At 39.7% G+C, this 23,917-nt stretch overlaps 1 protein-coding gene across 1 annotated transcript in view; it reads right to left on the reverse strand.

Annotated features, from left to right (window-relative positions):
• Positions 1-23,917, reverse strand: part of LOC150008365 (gastric triacylglycerol lipase-like) — a 40,137-nt gene that overhangs the window by 6,155 nt on the left and 10,065 nt on the right. Inside the window, exons 5-10 of the mRNA XM_090278927.1 lie at positions 23,184-23,382; positions 18,885-18,994; positions 16,981-17,117; positions 15,258-15,404; positions 14,498-14,569; positions 14,057-14,128 (exon numbers count right to left, since the gene is read on the reverse strand). Coding sequence (XP_090135053.1) covers positions 14,057-14,128; positions 14,498-14,569; positions 15,258-15,404; positions 16,981-17,117; positions 18,885-18,994; positions 23,184-23,382 — 737 coding nt within the window. The remainder of the gene's footprint in view (positions 1-14,056; positions 14,129-14,497; positions 14,570-15,257; positions 15,405-16,980; positions 17,118-18,884; positions 18,995-23,183; positions 23,383-23,917) is intronic.

The following is a 23,917-nucleotide window of genomic DNA, read 5'->3' on the forward strand; positions in this document are numbered from 1 at the left end:
ATTTTTTAAAAATTTTAATCCAGTCCCCCCCTCTTCTTCCTCCCCTTCTTCTTGCGTTCTCTCTCCTACCCTTCTCTTCTCTACTTTCTTTCCTCTCTCCCTTCCTGTCTTGCTATTTTCTACTCTGTATTTTTATTCTTGAAAAATTCTTTCTCAATCTGTTTCCTACCTTCTAACCTCCTCAGCCCTCTGCTTCAATTTCTGACCGTCTGTCTGCCTGGAGGTCTGTTGTGTCTATCCTCCCTCCCACGCTAATCATATAGCATATACCGATTATATAATCCTAATACTATACACTTCCACTTTCTCATTCCACACTGTAACCGTCTCCTCCTTTTCAAACATACAGAGTAAATGTTAATTGCTGTCTTAAATAACATTCATCCCAATTGCTAATATTATTACTCTATCAACTTCCAGCTCAAAAATTACCCTTCCTTCATTTAAAACACTCCTATCTGTTTCTCCTCAAAATAAGAGGCCCAATATCTCCACAAGTATTTTAATATGGGCTCATTTGCAGCCTATAGTGAGATTGTAGTTGGGGGAGATATTGGAGGGTCTGGGTTTCTTGCCCGGGTTGTGTGATTATGTTTTAGCAGCACCTCCACAAAAGATCTCAAGACAAGGTGGGCAATGTGACTCTCAATCAACTAACCAGAGAAAAAGACCCACCAAAGAGTAGCTGAAATACAACCAGACAGATTAAAGAAATAACATCAAAGACAGCACAGATGGAGATCCAAGAGTGTGGAGGAGTAAGTGGAAGCTATACTAACCTCCTCCGAGGACCAGCCAGTGCTGACTCAGCCCCAATACAGCATACAGACCATTACCCTGCAAGTGGCGTCAGACTAAGAGGAAATAAAAGCTCTGCCTACAGGAATTAAGCTGTCACACCCACGGTCTTTAAGCCTGATGGCTAATCACAGATTGAGTAGATTAACAACTAAAGAAGACAGACAAAGGCAGTGGATCCATGGAAGTCTCCAATAGGCTGCCTAGGGCCAGTCTGGAACATGATCTGATGCTACCAGAGGCAGATTCAGGAAGAGAAGATCATTCTAAGAAGCAACAACAAACAATAGGAATCACAAAAATGGGGAGACAGAGAAACAACCCCCCATCAAAAGAAAAGGTAGAATCCCCAGAGAGAGTGCTAAAAGAAATACAGGGGAGCAAAATATCAAATACAGAATTCAAAACATGGATTATGGAGAAGCTGAGTGAGCTCAGCGGAAACTACAAAGAACTCCAGGGAAACTATAAGAAACTACAGAAAAACTACAAGGAACTCACAGAGAATTACACGAGCATCAAAAAGGACATAGAAGCTATCAATAAGAGCTAAGAGGAAATGAAGAATATGATCTCTGAATTGAAGAACACAGTAGAACAAATTAAAAGCAGGCTAGAGGAAGCAGAAGATTGGATCAGCGAGCTGGAGGACAACGTACAGAAAAACTCCCAGACAACGCAACAAAATGAAAAAAGACTGAACAAGATTGAAGAGGTTCTAAGACAGCTGCAGGACAACATGAAACATAATAATATCCGTATCATAGGAATTCCAAAAGGAGAAGAAGAAGAGCAAGGGATAGAAAACCTCTCTGAAATACTAATGACAGAAAACTTCCCTCACATGAGGAGAGAAAGAGTCACGCAAATCCAGGAAGCACAAAGGGTCCCAATGAAGAGGAACCCCAACAGGCCCACCTCAAGGCACATCATAATTAAAATGGCAACATTCAAAGACAAAGAGAGAATCCTAAAAGCAGCAAGAGAGAAACAACTAATAACATACAAGGGAGCTCCAATAAGGCTATCCTCAGATTTCTCAGCAGAAACACTACAAGCCAGAAGGGAATGGCAAAAAATATTCCAAGCAATGAAAAACAAAGGCCTACAACCTAAATACTCTACCCAGCAAAGCTCTCATTCAAAATGGAGGGTGAAATAGAAGTTTCCAAGACAAAAGAAGGCCAAAGGAATACATCTCCACCAAAGCAGCAATACAAGAGATGCTAAAGGGTCTGCTTTAAGAAGATAAAGAGACTTCCGGACAAGATGGAGGCTTAGACGGACGCGCTAGGTCTCCCTGTACAACTAGAGAGGAGTACAACTACTTCAAAACAAAGGATAACTACAAATTCCAGAAAATAAAACTACACAGAAGCCCAACATATGAAGTTATAAACCAGCGGCGCCCTTTGGGCAGGTAAGAGCAAAAGAGGGTGGCGCTGTTTGCGGTCGCACCTGGGACAGCGGCGGGGAGAACAATCCCGGCTGCAGTCGAACCCCCGGCAGTTCGCGACCCCAACGCTGGGGAAAGCAGACACCACATCGCCTTGAACAGTGAGGCCCAGGGGGGCGGGAGGATGGATCCCGGTCTCCTAGCGGAATAACTGTGTGAATCCATCTTGGATCCCCGCCCCCAAAGAAAGCACCACAGGGCTGCGAAATAGGTCGCGGACAGGCACCGGTCGCTGGATTGTGACGACAAAGCACCACAGCACAGCAAGTAAGGATGCCGAACGGTGCCGGTCGCTGGGTCATTACGAGTACACAGGCACTGCCCCCTACAGCCGGCCCAAGAAAACAAAAGGCATCTGTCAAAATGAGGCAGACAACTATAGAAATCCCGGTGGCACAGCTCACCAGGCAACAGATGGAGAACCTGACAGATGAACAGATAAGAAACCTGTCAGATGCTCAGTTCTGGGCCATTGTTATCAGGTGGCTTTCAGAATTCACAAAAGATCTGGAAAAAGATGAGAAAGAAGCGAAAAACACTCATAACGAAAGGAACAAAACCACATACGAGACAGATGGTGAGGAAAAAAAATCCAGAGTTCATTTCAACAAACTGGAATATGGAGAAGGAACAAGCAGTCAACCAATGCAGAGAGAGGAAATGGGAAGCAATGATGAGAGGATCAGAAACCTCTGGGACAGCTATAAAAGGCCCAACATAAGAATCATTGGTTTGCCAGAGAGCGAGGAAGATGAACTAGAACTTGAAAAATTGAGTGAAAATATAATAAAGGAGAACTTCCCAGACTTGGGGAAGGAAATAGACTTACAGGTCCAGGAAGCACAGAGAGTTCCAAAAAAACTGGACCCAGGGAGAACCACTCCAAAACACATTATAATCAAAATGTCAAAAATTAAAGATAAAGAGAGAATCTTAAAAGCAGCAAGAGAGAAGAAAAGAATTATGTACAAAGGGGTCCCAATTAGACTATCAGCTGACTTCTCAAGGGAGACCCTGCAGGCAAGAAGAGACTGGCAAGAAATATTCAAAGTAATGAAAATCCAAAACCTACAACCACGAATACTCTATCCAGCGAAATTGTCATTCAGAATAGAAGGACAGAGAAAGTGTTTCCAGGACAAAATAAAACTGAAAGAGTTCATTAGATCCAAACCACTGTTATATGAGATGTTAAAGGGACTGGTTTAGAAAAAGGAGGATCAAGACAATGAAATCTAAAATGAAAACTGCATCACAAGAAACAACAGAAGCTAGGGAATTGAAACAAAGGCAAACTAAACAGGCAACGAGAGTGGAAAAAGAACTATAGGTACGGGGAACATATTGGGGGGAGGTCAACAGGGAGGGGGAATGGGGAGAGGGAGGGAGATGATATAGGAATTAAGGATCATGGTAGGAGGGAATGGAATAGACAGAGAGAGGTTGGGAAGAACTGTATGCACAACTAATGGACATGATCTAAAAGGGGGGGACAACTGGAGGGAGGGGGGCCACCAGGTGGAGGGGAGCAGAGGGAAGGGAAATTGGCACAAATGTAATATTATAATCAATAAAACACATTAAAAAAAAGAAGATAAAGAAACAGAGAGAGACAGAGAAGAACACAAGTATAAAGGGGAAAAATGACAATGAATAAGTACTTATCGGTAATAACCTTAAATATAAATGGACTAAACACTCCAATTAAAAGACATAGGGTAGGAAACAAGATGGCGGAGGAGTAAGTGGAAGCTACACTAACTTCCTCCTAGAACTAGTCTGGATTTACAATGTAATTTTGGAGAAATCATCTGGAATAACGAACTGAACACCAGCTGGAGAGAAGTCTTATAACCACGGAGAGACAGAAAAGGCCGCTACATCACAACGTGACCGGTAGGGAGTGCGGAGACGTGGAAGGGCTGGCTGGGCTCCCACGGGTGGCAGCTGAAGGGGCTGAGAAACAGCTCAGCAGCCGGGGATTCCCCCTGAGAAGGGCAGGGTCTAAACCCCCAGCTGGGCTTCCCAGCCTACAGCGACAGAGTGGAAAGTAAAATAGTATCAGCTGTGAAAAGCGAAAAGCCACAGGCTTTCTTGCTAGCCGGAGAGAAACAGCAGGAGAAAAAGAGCTCTTAAGTGGATCACATACGAAAATATTTTGGCCACCACTTACCCTGGGCTCAAGCAGAGGGAAGGCAGAGAGGACTGGAGACACTTGGGGAGAATTTGGCACGGTGGCATTGAGGGGAGAACTGGAGGAGCAGCTGACTGGGTCCCAGTGCTGACTCATCCCCAGTACTGCGGGTAGACCATTCCCCTCCAAGTGGCGTCAGCCTGAGGGGAAGCAAAAGCCCTGCCTACAGGAATTAAGCTGCCACACCCACAGTCCTTAAGCCTGACAGCTAATCACAGATTGAATAGATTAACAATCAAAGAAGACAGACAACAGCAGTAGATCCCTGGAAGTCTCCAACAGGCTGCCTAGGGCCAGACTGGTACAGGATCTGACGCCACCAGAGGCAGATCCAGGAAGTGCAGATCATTCCAAGAAGCACCAACAAACAATAGGAGTCAAAAAAATGGGGAGACAGAGAAACAACCTCCCATCAAAAGGAAAGGTAGAATCCCCAGAAAGAGTGCTAAATGAAATAGAGGGGAGCGAACTATCAGATATGGAATTCAAAACATGGATTATGGAGAAGCTGAATGAGCTCAGCGGAAACTTCAAAGAACTCCAGAAAAACTACAAGGAACTCACAGAAAATTACGTGAGCATGAAAAAGGACATAGAAGCTATCAATAAGAGCCAGGAGGAAATGAAAAATACGATCTCTGAACTGAAGAACACAGTAGAAGGAATTAAAAGCAGGCTAGAGGAAGCAGAAGATTGGATCAGCGAGCTGGAGGACAACCTACACAAAAACTCCCAGACAATGCAACAAAATGAAAAAAGACTGAACAAGACTGAAGAGGTTCTAAGACAGCTGCAGGACAACATGAAACGTAATAATATCCGTATCATAGGAATTCCAGAAGGAGAAGAAGAAGAGCAAGGGATAGAAAACCTCTTTGAAAAACTAATGACAGAAAACTTTCCTAACATGACGAGAGAAAGAGTCACGCAAGTCCAGGAAGCACAGAGGGTCCCAATGAAGATGAACCCCAACAGGCCCACTTCAAGACACATCATAATTAAAATGCCAACATTCAAAGACAAAGAGAGAATCCTAAAAGCAGCAAGAGAGAAACAACTAATAACATACAAGGGAGCTCCAATAAGGCTATCATCAGATTTCTCAGCAGAAACACTACAAGCCAGAAGGGAATGGCAAAAAATATTCCAAGCAATGAAAAACAAAGGCCTACAACCAAGAATACTCTACCCAGCAAGGCTTTCATTCAAAATGGAAGGTGAAATAAGGCGTTTCCAAGACAAAAGAAGGCTAAAAGAATACATCTCCACCAAACCAGCATTGCAAGAGATGCTAAAGGGTCTGCTTTAAGAAGATGAAGAAACAGAGAGACAGAGAGGAACACGAGTACAAAGGGGGAAAATGACAATGAATAAGTACTGAAAGAAAGAAGGAACTTCTACCATTTGCAACAACATGATTGGAACTAGAGAGAATTATGCTTAGCGAAATAAGCCAGGCAACAAAAGAAAATTACCTTATGCTGTCACCTGTTACAGGAAACTAATGAACAACACAAACAAATGAGCAAAATTGAACCAGAGGTATGTAAACAAGGAATAAACTAACAGTAACAAAGGGGGAGATGGGAGGGAGAGAAGGGGTAAGAAGGGGAAGGGTCTAGTCAAAGAACATGTATGAATGACCCATGGACATGGACAACTGGGTGGGGACTGACTGTGGGGGGGGCAGGGTGCAGGGAAGCAAGAGGGGGAAAAAAAGTGAGACAACTGTAGTGGAAAAACAAACAAACAGAAAATTTTTTAGTGGGGGGGGAATAAAAATATAAAGAATAGAAATGCAAGTTCAGTGAATATTAGAAGGACAAGGATTTTCCTTCCGATAAGACAGTCCTACAGATTTAGAGACTTGTATGTGGGTTATGTTACATAAATTAACATGTGTTTTCTGTTTTCAAAGGGCATAAGCCTACAATCTCATTACCTGAGTGATTATCTGTATGCATAGGCCTCACTTAATCCTGTCTGCATTGCTGCCTCCTGAGACTCAATGGTTTGGCTGAACTAAGTGGCTGGGTTGGTGAAGAACGGGGTGGTCTGTGGGCTTCACTTTAAAACTGGTTTCTCTTTTCTATCCTAATGGCTTGGACAGAAAAAGCCCAGAGGCCTGAGATGGGGGAAACCTAAAATATTTCCCTCAGTCCAAAATAAGTATAATGGGCAAAAGGGTTTTGGACAGGTGAGATGTACCTGGCACACCTTCCTCCAAAGAAGCCCTTCTTTTCCCTAATGTGGGACATTGAAAAATTAATACCTGTCTTTTGTCATCTAGTGGTTACGGATTAAATGATGTCCTTTAACCCTGTTGCCCCCAGAATACAACAAGGATGCCAGCCTGTCAAACCAAGCATGCCGTTGTCCAGAGACAGCCAACCAACCTGGAGTCTGCACGATCCTTCCCCTTGTGGGAAGGCCACCCTCCCCTCCACATCCCCACTCTTATTAGGGATTTCTTGACCCACGGGTAGGTAGGACGACGACCATGTCCAGCTTGAAGCAGCTAGAGGAGCCCGAGACCTTCATCCATTGTCCTTTATAAGATTGTAAAGGGTCTTAAGTCTGAGAGGGAGGAATTGTTACTTTTTATTGTTAAAATATTTAACTAATTAATTAATTAATTTTAAAAAAAAGAAGAAGAAGAATATATGAAAGGGTGAGGCGGGAGAGCTTGTATGTACGACCCATGGGCATGGACTTGGAGAGGGGATTGTTGGGGAAGGGGGGTGCTGGGCGGAGGGGAGCAAAGGGGAAAAAAAAATTGGAACTATTGTAACAATATAATCAATAAAATATACTTAAAAAAAAAAAAAAAGACATAGGGTAGCTGGATGGATTAGAAAGAATGACCCACATATATGCTGTCTACAAGAGACCCACCTTAGAACAAAAGGTCCACACAGACTGAAAGAAAAGGGACGGAAAAAAGTATTTCAAACAAATGGACATGAAAAAAAATCTGGGGTAACAATACTTATATCAGACAAAACAGATTTCACAGCAAAGGCCATAAAAAGAGACAAAGAAGGGCATTTCATAATACTTAAGGGAAAAATCTATCAAGAAGATATAACCCTTATAAATATATATGCACCCAACTTAGGAGCACCCAAATATATAAGGAAAATTTTAAATGACTCCAAGAAAGATATAGACATCAACACACTCATAGTAGGGGGCTTTAACACCCCATTGTCAACAATGGACAGATCTTCGAAGCAAAGAAACACCAAAGATATTGAGGCAATGAAAAACACTCTAGATCAAATGGACTTAGTCGATATATATAGAAGTTTTCACTCCAAAGAAACAAAATATACATACTTCTCAAGTGCACATGGAACATTTTCAAAGATAGACCACATGGTAGGACAGAAAACAAGCCTTAACAAACTCAAAAAAATTGAAATTATATCAAGCATCTTCTCAGATCACAATGGCTTAAAATTGGAAATCAACCTCAAGGGAAAAACTCAAAAACATTCAAACTCATGGAGAATGAATAACATGCTATTAAATAATGAATGGGTTAACAATGACATCAAGAAAGAAATCAAAAATTTTCTGGAAACTAATGATAATGAACACACAAGAACCCAAAACCTATGAGATACAGCGAAAGCAGTCCTGAGAGGAAAGTTAATAGCATTACAGGCCTACCTAAAAAAGCTAGAAGAATCTTTAATAAAAATCTTAACCCTACAGCTACAAGAACTAGAGGAAGAACAACAAGCAAAACCCAGATCAAGTATAAGGAAGGAAATCATCAAGATCAGAGCACAATTAAATGACATAGAGTCTAAACTAACATTTCAAAAGATCAACAAAAGTAGGAGCTGATTCTTTGAAAACATAAACAAAATTGACAAGCCTTTAAACAGGCTCATCAAGAAAAAAGAGAGAGGACCCAAATAAATGAAATCAGAAACGAAAGAGGAGAAATCACAACTGATACCACAGAAATACGAAGGATTGTAAGAAATTATTACGAACAACTGTATGGCAAGAAATTTGACAACCTAGAGGAAATGGACAAATTCCTGGAAACCTATAGTCTTCCCAAACTGAATAAAGAAGAAGCAGAAAGTCTGAATAGAACAATAACAGCTAGTGAAATTGAAGCAGTAATCAAAGAACTCCCAGCACACAAAAGCCCTGGACTGGATGGCTTCACAAGTGAATTCTACAAAACATTTAGGAAAGAATTAACTCCTATCATCCTCAGACTATTCCAAAAGATACAAGAAGAGGGAAGACTTCCAAACTCATTCTATGAAGCCCGTATAACCCTAATTCCAAAACCAGGTCAAGACACAACAAAGAAAGAAAACTACAGACCAATATCACTGATGAACATAGATGCTAAAATCCTAAACAAAATATTGGCAAACCGGATCCAGCAACACATTAGAAAGATCATACACCACGATCAAGTGAGATTCATCTCAGGGATGAATCAATAAATGTAATATACCACATAAACAAAATGAAAGACAAAAACCACATGATCATATCAATAGATGCAGAAAAAAGCATTTGATAAAGTACAACACCCATATATGATAAAAACTCTCAGCAAAATGGGAATAGAGGGAGCATACCTCCACATAATAAAGGCCATATATAAGAAACCTGAAGCCAACATCATACTCAATAGGCAAAAACTGAGAGCATTCCCCCTGAGATCAGGAACAAGACAAGGATGTCCACTCTCTCCACTCCTATTCAACATAGTCTTGGAAGTTCTTGCCACAGCAATCAGACAAGAAAGAGAAATAAAAGGCATCCAAATTGGAAAAGAGGAAGTAAAACTGTCATTATTTGCAGATGACATGATAGTGTACATAGAAAACCCTATAGATTCCACACAAAAATTAGTCAACCTAATAAGTGAATTCGGCAAAATAGCAGGATACAAAGTCAATATTAAGAAATCGAAGGCATTTTTATACACCAACAATAAAGTCAGAGATAGAAACTGAAAGAAAAATCCCATTTACCATAGCAACAAGAAAAATAAAATACCTAGGAATAAACTTAACCAAGGAGGTAAAAGACGTGTACTCAGAAAACTACATAACACTGAAGAAAGAAATTAAAGAAGATACAAATAAATGGAAGCATATACCATGCTCATGGATGAGAAGAATCAACATCATTAGAATGTCCATACTACCCAAAACTATTTATAGATTCAATGCAATCCTTATTAAAATACCAGCAACATATTTCACAGACCTAGAACAAATACTTCAAAAATTTATATGGAACCAAAAAAGAGCCCGAATAGCCACAGCAATTTTGAGGAAGAACACAGTAGGAGGAATCACAATACCTGATATCAAACTATACCACAAGGCCGCTGTAATCAAAACAGTCTGGTACTGGCATAAAAACAGACATACAGATCAATGGAACAGAATAGAGAGCCCAGAAATAAACCCAGGTTCATATGGTCAACTAATATTTGACAAAGGGGGACAGAACATCAAATGGAGTGAAAAGAGCCTCTTCAACAAATGGTGTTGGGAGAACTGGACAGGGACATGCAAAAAAATGAAACTAGACCACCAACTTACACCATACACCAGAATAAACTCAAAATGGATCAAAGACTTAAATGTAAGCCGTGATACCATAAGAAAAAATAGGCAACAAAATTTCAGATATCCCACGTAGCAACATTTTCACTGATATATCTCCTAAGGCAAGGGAAATAAAGGAAAGAATAAAAAAAAGGGACTACATCAAACTAAAAAGTTTCTGCTCAGCAAAAGAAAACATCAGCAAGATGAAAAGGAAACCAATCATATGGGAAAATATATTCGTCAATGATATCTCAGACAAGGGATTGATCTCCAAAATATATAAAGAACTCATACGACTCAACACCAAGAAGACAGACAACCCAATTTAAAAATGGGCAAAGGACCTGAACAAACACTTCTCCAAAGAAGACATACAGAGGGCCCACAGACATATGAAAGTATGCTCAACATCACTAGCCATCAGAGAGATGCAAATTAAAACCACAACGAGATACCACCTCACACCAGTCGGAATGGCCATCATCAACAAATCAACAAACAACTTGTGCTGAAGAGGATGCAGAGAAACGGGAACCCTGGTGCATTGCTGGTGGGAATGCAGACTGGTGCAGCCACTATGGAAAACAGTTTGGAATTTCCTCAAGAAACTAAAAATGGAACTGCCTTTTGAACCAGCAATTCCATTGCTAGGATTATATCTGAAAAATCCAGAAACACCAATTCAAAAGAACCTGTGCACTCCAGTGTTCATAGCAGCACTATTTACAATAGGCAAGTGCTGGAAACAACCTAAATGCCCATCTGTAGATGAGTGGATCAAAAAACTGTGGTACGTTTACACAATGGAGTTCTATGTAGCAGAAAGAAAGAAGGAACTTCTACCATTTGCAACAACATGGATGGAACTAGAGAGAATTATGTTTAGCGAAATAAGCCAGGCAACAAAAGAAAAATACCTTATGCTGTCACCTATTACAGGAAACTAATGAACAACACAAACAAATGAGCAAAGTTGAACCAAAGCTATGTAAACAAGAAATAGACTAACAGTAAGGGGGGGGGGAGAGAAGGGGGTAAGAAGGGGAAAGGTCAAGTCAAAAAACATGTATAAATGACCCACAGATTTGGGCAACTGAGTGGGGACTGAATGTGGGAGAAGGGAGGAGCAGGGTGCAGGGAAGCAAGAGGGGGAAAAAAGTGAGACAACTGTAATGGAAAAACAAACAAAAACTTTTTTTTAGTGGGGGAAAAATGAAAATATGAAGAATGGAAATGCCAGTTCAGTGAATATTAGGACAAAGATTTTCCTTCACGTTTTATATTTTTATCCTTATCTGATCCCTCCAGAGTTTGGCATTCTAAACAAGTAATGACATAAGTTTCTTTGCATAAAACTAATAAGACCAGTTGTTAATAGAGGTTTATTTATTTATTTATTTTTTGACAAAGTCTTTGACTGGAATGTCAAGCCTAAAGGAGACATACTTGGGCTCAGGTTGTTACCAAAAAGCCCTGAGAACTGGGAAAGAATTTCAAAGGTAATAAAAGCCCACAAGATAAAAGGCCTGGTACCATGGTTGGTTGTGCGATCCACAGCAATCTTTCCAGGGAAGGAACAAAGGTTGTTTTCCTGAAAGATGGCTAGAAGGGACCTTAAGGCACAATGAAAAACCAGAAAGACTTGGAAAGTACAGGTGTGTACAGGCAAGGATGAATGCCACGTATGTGGTTCTGCTTCTGTGCCCTGAAGGGCAGACTGAAGCTCACCCTAAATGTTCCTTGTGTAAGTTCCAGCAAAGCAGAACTAAAGATCATAAGTGATCATTTGCTGCTCTTGTTGTGTTTATGCAAATGAACAGGAAAAATTAAAAATGGACTTAATGCAGTCCCTTTAATGACAAGGAGGGTAATCTTAGGGAGAAAAATCATTATTCAAGGAAAATCACAATGGTCAGTGGTAGACTATAAAGTAGTGCAGCTAACCGTCTTAAAAGTTTCTTTTCATTTAAAATATTGTTTCACTTGAAAATTAAACCATGTCTGTGATATCATCAAAGATATTCAAGTTGCAGGCAAGTAGAATGTCAAGTGCCTTGCAACTGGATGTCTTCCCAATAAGACAGTCTTACAGATTTAGAGACTTGTTTGTGGGCTCTGTTACATAAATTAACATGTGTTTTCTGTTTTCAAAGGGCATAAGCCTATGTCCGCATTACCTGAGTGATTGTCTGTATGCATAAGCCTCATTTAATCCTCTCTGCAGCACTGTCTCCTGAGACTCAACGGTTTGGCTGAACTAAATGGCTGGGTTGGTGAAGAACGGGGTGGTCTGTGGGCTTCACTTTAAAACTGGTTTCTCTTTTCTATCTTAATGGCTTGGACAGAAAGGGCCCAGAGGTCTGAGAGGGGGGAAACCTAAACTATTTCCCTCAGCCCAAACTAAGTATGGTGGGCAAAAGGGTTTTGGACAGGTAAGAGGTGCTTAGCACACCTTCCTCCAAAGAAGCCCTTGTTTACTTTTTTATTTTTCTTCTTTCTCCTAATGTGGAACATTGAAAAATTAATCCCTGCCTTTTGTCATCTAGTAGTTATGGATTGAATGATGTCTTTTAACCCTTTTCGCCCCCAGAACACAACAAGGATGCCAGCCTAGTAAACCAAGCACGCCATTGTCCGGGGACAGCCAACTGACCAGTAGTCTGCATGATCCTTCCCCGTGTGGGAAGGCCACCCTCCCCTCCACACCCCCACTATTATTAGGGTTTTCTGGACTGAAGAGTAGGTAGGATGACGACCATGTCCAGCTTGAAGCAGCTAGAGGAGCTTGAGACCTTCGCCCATTGTCCTTTACAATATTACAAAGGGTCTTAATATCTGAGAGGGAGGAATAGTTATTTTTCACGAACCATGGGTATGGACTTGGGGCGGGATTGCTGGGGGAGGGAGATGCTGAGTGGAGGTGAGTAAAGGGGAGAAAATTGGAACTATTGTAACAATATAATCAATGAAATACATTAAAAAAACTGTGGTACATTTACACAATGGAATACTATACAGTGGAAAGAAAGAATGAACTCCTACCATTAGTAATAACATGGATGGAACTAGAGAGAATTATGCTTAGCAAAATAAGCCAGGCAACAAAAGAAAAATACCATACAATATCACCTAGTACAGGAAACTAATGAACAACATAAACAAATGAGCAAAATTGAACCAGAGGCATGTAAAGAAGGAAAAGGCTAACAGTTACCAGGGGAGAGCGGGGGAGAGAGAGAAGGGGAGTAAGTAAAGGAAGGGTTTAGTAAAGGAACTAGTATAAATGACCCATGGACATGGACAACTGCGTGGGGATTGACTGTGGGAGAAGGGGTGGGCTGGGTGGTGGGCGGGAGCAATGGGGGAAAAAGTGGGGCAACTGTAATAGAAAAACAATAAATAAATCAAAAATTAAAAAAAATTAACTTGGTAAGGAAGCTATAAATTTATAAATACAGTACTAACTGCCCTCTGGTGTTCAGACTAAGGATTTCACTGATGAACTGTGCAATGTGTGGCCAGGGGAGACTAAGGTTCTAAAGAAGCCATTTAGGGTCATAAAATAAAAGTAAAAAATAAAAAGACCAGAGATTCTAGCTTCATCTCATGAACAATTAGAATTATTTGTTTTTTATATTAGTTAATGCACTTCAGAAAGGAGAGAACAGCAGACAGGGGATTTGGGATACATGGCAGGTCTATCTAATGAGATGAGGGTGATTAAATTCTAAGAAGTCTCTCACATGTAGCGATGTGGTATTTTGAGGGCAGCCTGAATGAGCCCAGCCACTGGAGCATGAGAGCACACTCAAGAACGAGAGACAGGGGTGGCGCTTGACATGATGAAGGAATTACAAGGGAATATGTCTCTGCTTTATCATTTCCTTATGGATAGGAATAACCACCAACATTCCTCCAGATGTATGCAGTTATCGTAATTTTATCTTTAACATTTTAAGCATTTGTCTTTCAAAATGTGAATGATTTCAACTTGGAAAAGCTTACCTGATTATAGTGCATTGTGTTCTGAACTATGCTTCCCCAGTCAAAAGCTCGCAACTTCCCAGACTTAGAAACCTAATGTAGAGAAATTAAGGACACGAGGAAATATAAACTCTGCTTGCTATGTGAAAAATAAAATTCAAACACTTCCAAGTAGTATGACTTTAAATTAAAACTATTATTAAAACAATTTTTATTTTAAAATAAAATCTATTAATCATTCAACAAGGTAGTCATGCAAGTTTATATGCAGCTTTGCTTTCATAAAAATTACTCATTTCTTTACTGACCAGAGTACCTGTTCCCACACGATTTACATTCACATGGATTGATGGTGATTTTCAGCTGGTAGTCACATGCCAGGAAAATTTCTCACCAGGAGCATTTGATAGAATATTTTAAGAATGTGCTTGAAATAATTGAATGGCATTTGAGAAATGATACCTGGTGCCAGTGGATTATATTTTGAACAGAAGTTCCCGCTGGATTATGTGCTAAATACACATCCACACGACTCTAGAAAGAAAACACATATGTTCACATTCACACTTAGAACTATATTCAGTTTCTCAAACCTCTAGTGTAACTATTTCTGATCCAGTTCAAGCATTTAAGGGCAGCATTTGATGGAAGTATATGAATAACACCATTGTATACCACTTTAAATCTTACAAAGTGCAATTGCACAGGCTAACTCATAATTTGCACTACTCATAGAGGGGAGTTATCATTTCTATTTTATCAAAATGCAAATTGGGACTCAAATGAGTTCAGCAAAATGTCCAATGTCACTCAGACAGTTGTAGCATAGAGCCAGAGACATTAATCTAGGTCATTAGTCTAAATCCTCAGCATTCTATTCTTCTCTACTCAGTGCCAAGGGGCAGTGAATAAATTGCTCACACACAAACCTTTTGGTTTGCAGAATTGTGTGTGTGAGTGCACATATAAATAAAGGTCATTATATATAGTAAGTTGTATTTTTTTTCCTACATTAAGGGACAATAGGGTGATGGACGCAACCTCAAGGGGACAAAATTGGGAGAAATGACCTGTGATTTGTCTTGGGCTATTCTGCATATCATGTACACACTTTGAAGCTACTGCTATTTCTGATAAATTACCATTTTTAAGTGATGATGGGACAAGAAATCAAAAAATGTTGCTCCACATATTCAGAATAGAAACTTTAATGCATACAAACCATGTTGAAGTTCTTAGCATCGAATCCAGAAAAAAGAAATAAAACATTGGTGCAGAGGACCTTTAGTATCTCACGGGAACATATTTCAGTGGCTAAAAATTGAACAAAATCATCATGTGGCAAGAGTATTTTGTTACCAAAAATAATCTGAAAAAGAAAAGCATTAGAGGATTAGAAAACCAAGTTGCAGAAAAGAATTATTAATTTGTCTAATTTTCTGGTACAGGTATGAATACGTTGTTGATATTTTCATAATTTTATGTTGTTTTAGGAATTTCAAATACTTTCACATAAATCCCACAATAAGTTGTGGAATGGGCAGAGCATATGTTAATATTGGGTATTTATGGTTGCACTGAGAACCATACTGATTGCTGAAAAGTATGAGACACAAAGGGTCTTGTTTGTGTAATAAGAGTTATGAAATAAAATCATAAAACTGTATGGCAGAATGTCACAACTAAGTGTCAAGATGTGTGATTTCAACAATAAATCATGAAAAGATCAGAAAGGGCAATGGTGACTCAGAGCCATATTTTCAGCCACGTCTTCAGAGAGAAATGCAGCTAGGTAATTTAATAATTGAAAGGATTGGACCCAATGCTTCTTGAGGAATATAGACATTTTTTCTTTTGTCATCCCTATCTTATACACAGGAGAAAGCATGAGGTTAATGATTATTAGTGATCTTGAGCTTATTAGAACTTATTAGAACTAGAATTATGACCCAAGCCCCAAGCCTCTGACTTAAGGGCTTGTGGAGTTTTTTTGTTTTTGTTTAGTTTTTTTATCACTCTCTACATTGCCTGTGAGAAAATGTAGTGCCGGTAGAAAATAAGTTTTGCATCCATGTAGTCAGGATCATCATGAAATCTTACATTTTGAATAAAATCTTAGACTCTAAATAAAGTTTCTTAGGCTTTAGACACACATGTTAATTATTACAAGTGAAAAGAAATGAATAGTACAAAATCAGACAAGGCAATGGCATCATTCCATTGTATAGTTTGAGGTTAAACTGTTCTATTAAAGGGAACTGCATGTGTTGGTTTTGTGGATGGGAGAAATAGATGATTAGTCTTTGGAAAAAATAAATATTAATTTTTTGGTATGTATAGCTAGTTAATATTTATGCTTTTGAAATCTATGGTACCACCCTATGAAATCCCTATTTAAAGAGACCGGAGCTCTTATGAAAGGGCTTAGAAAGCCAAGAGTATCTGAAGAGTGGTCTTAAAGTCCTGGTCTCACTCAACCATTACTTTTCTTTTTCTCCCTTTTGCTTTCATTTCTTTCTCTTCCCTTCTCTCCTCTACCCCTTCCTTCCCTTCCTATCTTGTTCTTCCTCTTACTGGTTTCCTTGGCCCAATTAGTTTCAGTTCTTATTGGACTATTTTGTTTTGTTTCTATTTCTCTTCCCTTGCATCAGAGGTGGAATCGCAGTCTTGACAGAGTTGTGTGGAGTGTTTGGTAAGTGAAACATCTGTGAAGGCATTGCCAAGCCATGCAAAGTAATCAAGAACAAAGAAATATACAGGGATCTCACAAGCTGTAGTGGGGATTCAAACATGGTCAGTGCTATTCAAGAAATAGTATAATAAATGCATACATTTCCATTCTGGATGTAAACATGATTGTTCACCAAGTGGTTTTGTTTCTTTCCATCACCTTGAAATCCAAAGACAATTCAATATCTTACATTCATTTAAAAAGAATCATGTACCTTCAAAAGGAGTGGAGGAATACGGAGAAGTTCTTTCAACAGTCCTTTCATGTATGTCACGGTAGCAACTGGAGCTAATGCATAAAAGGCTTTGATTCTTTTAGCCAGTTTGGGATTAGTAGAAAAGGCAATAAGACCTAAAACAGAATAACAAAGAAAGGGGGGAGTGTGTGTATGTGTGTGCGAATGTTACAACTGTGACATGATTTAGGGTTTAATAGGACTGCCATCTGAGGAAACTGAGAAATTGACCATTTCTGCTTATCCCAAGTGATTAGATTTTGGTATTTTTCAGCATTTGTTTTATTTTCATAGATTCTCCATGGGAACATGAGGCTAGAACTTTTAAAAGGTTATTATAAACTCTTTTATCTGACATAAAAATAGGCCAACTTTAGGATAATCATATGGTGACAAAGTTATTTATACTATACATAAATACATCACTTAAATACATCAATTTAAATTCATCATCAAATGAGATAATTAACTTTAAAATGAGTAGGCTATCTGAACATAAAAGTCAAAAGCATTAGTTTGAAATGTGACTAAATAGGATTTGAATACTGGCTCTGTGGTTTATCAACTTTGTGACCTTGGACATGTCACCTAAACTCTAAGAACCTCGGTTTCCTCAGCTGAAATATGGGGATAATAATGAGTGCTTCATTAGGTTGTATAGGAACTATACAAGGTGAATAATCATGTGAAGTATTTACCAGGATACTTGGTAAATAGTAAATGTTTGAGAAATGAGTAGCTAAGACAATTCAAATACCAACATGCAGTAAATAGCTCAGTCTATAATTAATTGGTTTAATATACATAATATACAGAGAGCCTAATCTTTATTATTAACTCCCCAGGTACCCATACCCTTTCATCGAGGTCACTATTATCTCTCGTATAGGTAAGTGTAAGAGTCCTCTAACTGGTTTCTCTGCTCCAGCCCTTGTTCCCCTTCAGAAACTGGAGGATCCTGTTAACAGCATCGCATACTCTAGATTCTGTAGATCAATAGTTAGGATCATGTAATCTTTCTATTCAAAACTCTTCTGTAATTTCCTCTTTCGCTTAAAGTGAAAGCTGAAATTCTTATGGCAGCCAAAAAGCCATGAACAGTCCTCCGTCCTAAACTTCTCCCCCAGCCTCCTCTCTCTGTCTGCCTCTCTGTCTTAGTATGACTAATATACACAGTGAATAGCCTTACTACCATATTTTAAACATGGTAAGTGTAGTCCAGTCTCAGACTCATTGCACTTGCCTGTCCCTCTTCCTGGAATATCAGTGTTCCAGGTTTGCAGTGCTCGTGACTCACTCCCTGATCTCCTTCATGTTGTTACTTAGAGAGTGGTTGGTGCTGCTCCCTACCTAAATTCTTGTGAACCCTTCTGATGCCCCCCTGTATCCCTCACTGATTTATTATTTTTCTCTACAGCCTATCATTATCTACCATACTTTATATTTCACTTTTTAATCTTTATTATTTTCTCTGCCTCCTCTCACTAGTTTATCAGTAGTAGGAAGAAAACATTTTGGTCTATTTTATTTTTGCTCTATTCTAGGACACATAATAGATGCTCCAATAATACGGTTGAGTGGGTGAAATCAATTCAGTCCAGAGCCTGTGTGGCACATGGTTCAGAGCATGGGCTTGGGAGTCGGAGTGCCTGGGTTATATCTGAGATACCCTATTTGTAGTAACTATGTTACCTTATACAAATTATTTAACTTCTGTTTTGTTTCCTCATGTAAACAGGAATAATTGTTCTTATACCATTGGTTCCTATACATTACATTATATGATGATGGAAAGTGATTAGCACAATGTCCAACATGCCTGTATAAACACTAGAAAGAGGTTTACACCAACTAAACCACCTACTTGGACGGCTTTTACCTACCAATGGTGGTGCCCTGGGAATGGCCAATGTAATGTAGCTTTTCCTGTCCAGTTTTCTTTAAGATGAAGTCAATTGTGGAAGGAAGGTCATATTTAGCCATTTTGTCAAAGCTGAAAGAAAAAAAGACAAAATAAAATAATATATTTCTTGCTATAATTTCTAAAAGTCAAACATATTTATAGCTAAGCTCTGGTTGAGAAACTGAATACTAGATTCTCTAGTCATTGCTCCTTATAGATCATTAGTGAGTTCTAGGTGCTTTTTGTGGTGGCTTCCTATAAACATTTGACATTATTTCTGAAGCCCAGTATTCAAGCCACAATTTAATCAAAATGAAATGATATCTAGCTGGTGATTATTTCTATACCTAAAACACTGTCTGATTTAATAATAATCTGTATGCAATGTTCCACTGACATTTAATATAAACTACATCCCTCTCTATTTTATTCTGCACAAATCAGCCAGAATGATCTTTCGAACATAAAAATGGAGAAGACTTCTGGTCAAGATGGAGGCATGGACAAACGCGGCTCACCTCCTCACACAACCACATCAAAATTTGAACAACGATCACTCAGAACTGTCAGAAATTGAGTTGAATGGGAATCTGACACCTATGGAACTAAAGTAAATACATCCATTCAAGGAGGAGACATGGAGACACGGAACGAGCTGGCCCCAAACCCATGTGCTGGATAAAAATTTGGGAGGAATATCTCAGGATATTGCAGCCCCACACTAGGCCCCTCAACCCAGGGTTCCAGTGCCAGGAAGATGAACACCCATAAATTCTGTCTGTAAAAATCATCAGGCTTATAGTCAATGACAGTCACTAGTGGAATGCCAAGCAGTTCCTCTTAAAGGAGTCACACATAGACTTACTCATACTCTCTCTGAGCTCCAGCACTGGGGTGGCAGGCACCTTGCAACACAGCAGCAGCATATGGGGAGAAAGAGAAATGTCTAGCAACATGGTGAGAGCTAGGGGGCAGCTTTCTCCAAGACAGAAAGGCTGGCAGAGGCCATTGTTCCTTTTGAGCCCTCCCCAACAGAGCCACAGATCTGGCAGGCAGGGGCCATATTTGAGACTCCATCAACCTGGCTAACTAGGTTGGCTCTGCCCTGATGAATGCCTGAGGCTCTGCCTCACTCAAATGATGGCCCCACCCAAACTGTTAACTGTGGCTTTTCCACAAGAATGTCTGGTTTAGGCTCAAGCTTCACATCTTCCTAAATACTTTCAAATAAGCAACAGCCAGGCTTAGACACCACCAGTTCCCATACCTTGGGCTAAGTGACCCCAGGCCTGGTACTAGCAGCAGCCAGCTTTGAATCAGAGTTCGGCTTCTAACGGGAGCCTCCTAGCTCAGCACAAGTAACAGGCATATGCAGATTGCTTTATAGCACAGGCCAGGTAGTCCCAGGCAGAACACAGTTGGTGGTGACCCTGGCAGGGAACCCCAGAACCTGTGCATCCAGAAGACAGCTATAGACCACATCAGAGCACCACCACTCTGCCCTGTGCATAGCTGATCCTTCACAAAGGGCGGAGGTTGGTGGTCAGTGGTCACTGCCAGTCCTTGCTGCTGACTGGCCTGGTAAATCCCTCCCATTGACCTTCCAACAACAATCAAGTCTCAATTACAAGAGGAAGGTGTACACAAAGAGTGTGCACTTTGAGCACCCTGCCTGGGGGAGGGGGAGGCTGAGCCACAGACCCTTACAGTACACCTACTACATTAGGCCATGCTACCAAGACAGGGAGTCATAGCAGCTCTACTTAATACATGGAGAGAATCACAGGGAGGCTGCCAAAAAGAGAAGACTAAGAAACATGGCCCCAATGAAAGAACAGATCAAAACTCCAGAAAAAGAACTAAACAAAATGGAGATAAGCAATCTCTCAGATGCAGAGCTCAAAATATTGGTTATAAGGATGCTCAAAGAAGTTAGTGAGGACCTCAACAGCATAAAATAGATCCAGTCAAAAATGAAGATACACTAATTGAAATAAAGAAAAATTTACAGGGAAACAACAGTAGAGGGCCAGAACACCCAGTGGAAAGCTACAGACCATGCTGGAGCACTACCACCCTGCCTCTGCACAGCTGATCCTCCATGGAGGGCAGAGGTTGGTGGTGAGTGGTCACAGCCAGTCCTCACAGCAGACTGGCTTGGGTAAATCATTCCTATTGACCTGCCAACAGCAGTCAAGGCTCAACTACAAGGGTGTACTCAGTCCACATGAAGGGTTCACCTTGGGTACCCAGCTTGCGTGATAGGGGAGACTGTACCTCTCGACCCCACAGGACAACTACTACATTAGGCCACAATACCAAGAAAGAGAATCATAGCAACTCTTCCTAATACATAGACAAATACATGAAGCTGCCAAAAAGAGACAAAGAAACATGCCTAAATGAAATAATAGATCAAAACCTCAGCAAAAGAACTAAACAAAATGGAGATAAGCAATCTATTGAATGCAGAGTTAAAAACACTGGTTACAAGGATGCTCAAGGAACTTAGGACTTCAACAAAATAAAAAAGATCCAATCAGAAATGAAAACCCACTAATTAAATAAAGAACAATTTACAATGACACAAGAGTAGAGGTGATTAATCAAGAAAGAAAATCAATGATTTGGAACAAAGGAAAGCAAAAAACAATGAATCAGAACAAGGAGAAGAAAAATAATCCAAAAACAGGATAGTATAAGCAGCCTCTGTGACAACTTCAAGGTCCAACATTCACATCATAAGGGTGCCAGAAAGAGAATAGAAAGAGTGAAAAGCTATTTGAAAAGATATTGAAAGAAAACTTCCCCAATTTGGTGGAGGAAATAAGCATGCAAGTCCGGGAAGCATAGAATCCCAAACAAGATGGCTGCAAAGAGGCCCACTCCAAGACACATCATAATTAAAATGTCAAAGGTTAAAGATAAAGAGAGAATCCTAAGAGTGGCAAGAGAAAAGAAGTTAGTTACCTACAGAGGAGTCCCATAAGACTATCAGTTGATTTCTCAAAAGAAATTTTGCAGGCTAGAGGGATTGGCAAGAAATATTCAAAGTCATAAAAAGTAGGAACTTACAGCCAAGATTGCTCTACCCAGCAAAGCTGTCATTTGAAATTGAAAAGCAGATAAAGCACTTCCCCACCAAGAAAAAAACTAAAGGAGTTCATCATCACCAAACCATTATTATATGAAATGTTAAAGGGATTTATTTGAGAAAAACAAGATCAGAACTATAAACAGTAAAATGCCAATAAACATACCTATCACAACTGATTCAAGAAAACATGCTAAGCAAACAAGAACAGAGACAGAATCGTGGCTATGCAGAGCATTTTGAAGCTTGCCAGATGGGAGAAGGATATATGGGAATGGGTGAAGAGGTGAGGGATTGAAAGTGCAAATATGTAGTTACGGAATAGCCATGGGGATGTAAAGTACAGTATAGGAAATGGAGTAGCCAAAGAACTTATACACATGACCCATGGACATGAACACAAGTTTGCAGATGCCTGAGGGAGTGGAGGGAACAGGGTAGGAGGGCAAAAAGGTGAAAAATTGGAACACCTGTAATAGCATAGTCAATAAAATATAATTTATAGATAAATAAATAGAAGAATAAACACACGATTAAGCCACCCACTTGTTTTCAGCAGCCCTGCCTGACCTGGCCCATGTCAGCACCTCTTATCTCCTCACTTCAGTCAGACACACAGGATTCCTTCCAGTTCCCAGAATTCTCAGAGCATATTTGTGCTTCAGCATCATCAGCTGAACTTTCTTCAGTTCTCCACTTCCATTATTAATTTCCAGGAATAAGGCAAAGGTGGGATAGTGATAGAAGAACCTTTGATAATCTTTCCGCAGTGTTGGATTGCCTCCGCCTCCACCTTGATATTGATATTGTCTCAGATTGTCATTCTTCAACCCCCAATTGGGTTTTAAACATCCTCTTGAATCCACATGGATGTTTCTTTTGAATCAAATCAGGGCAGAAAATTTCTTGTTTCAGTCATTTTGCTGACTCCACTTGGAAAAATTTATTCAGAGAAACCCTTAAGACTGGTTAATGAGATCACAGGATGTTTGGAGAAAAGGTTACCCTTGCAATGAAGTGTATGAGATAATCCAAGAAAGGAAAAGAATAAAAAATGACTTCCTTCTTTTCTTACTTGGAGTGTAATTATTAAATGGGACTGAATTGGAAGGGTAAGCATACCCGTGTTTTATAAATTCAATATTTATTTTTAAGTGTCCATTGATAATTGTTCTTTTTTCTTACCTGAAAGCCCAGAATTCGACTGAGTCTGGTGAATAATACACATGTCTCCTGGCATAGGTGTTTCCTCTGCTGTTCCCCAGCCACACATCATAACCAGCATCAGCCAGAATGAAACCCAGGCTGTTGTTGGGCAGGTTGGAAACCCAATTTGTGGCTGATGTGAGCAAACAATGTTGCAAAAACACAACAGGTTTCTGGCCTAAAGAAAAAATTATTTGAGTGCATAAACTTATTTTTTATTCCAAGACAAGTTATAAAGTTAGAAACAGGCTCTCATTTGATTAGAATTAAATGATTTGCTTCATTGAGTTGACTATTTTTGAATATCTTATTTTCATTATGGTGATGGTTTCTCAGATGACAAAACTTATTAAAATGTACACTTTGAGCATGTGTAGTTCATTGTATGCCAATTATGTCTTCCCCCAAAATTAAAAATATATATCCTAAAGAAATTAAACATGATGTTAATTTAACTGGTCTTGCTTACTTTTATACTATTTGTACTTCACAAATATAGCTAGAAAAAATGACTTTTATCTGTTTAGGAAATGAGCCTTGAATTGTCTCCTCATTCCCCCTCTGTAACAGGCATCCAGGCTACCTGACCCTGATCCTCTAGGACTGAGCTCAGTTTCTTTTTCAAAGAACAACTTTTCCTTGACTTCCCATAGTTAAGTGCCTATCTCAGGACTTTTAGCTTAATATCCTGTGCACAAATCTAGCATTGCTCT

The sequence above is a fragment of the Furipterus horrens genome, unplaced genomic scaffold (genome assembly GCF_987537825.1).
Source record: "Furipterus horrens unplaced genomic scaffold, mFurHor1.1.pri manual_scaffold_5, whole genome shotgun sequence".
Taxonomy (NCBI): Eukaryota; Metazoa; Chordata; class Mammalia; order Chiroptera; family Furipteridae; genus Furipterus; species Furipterus horrens.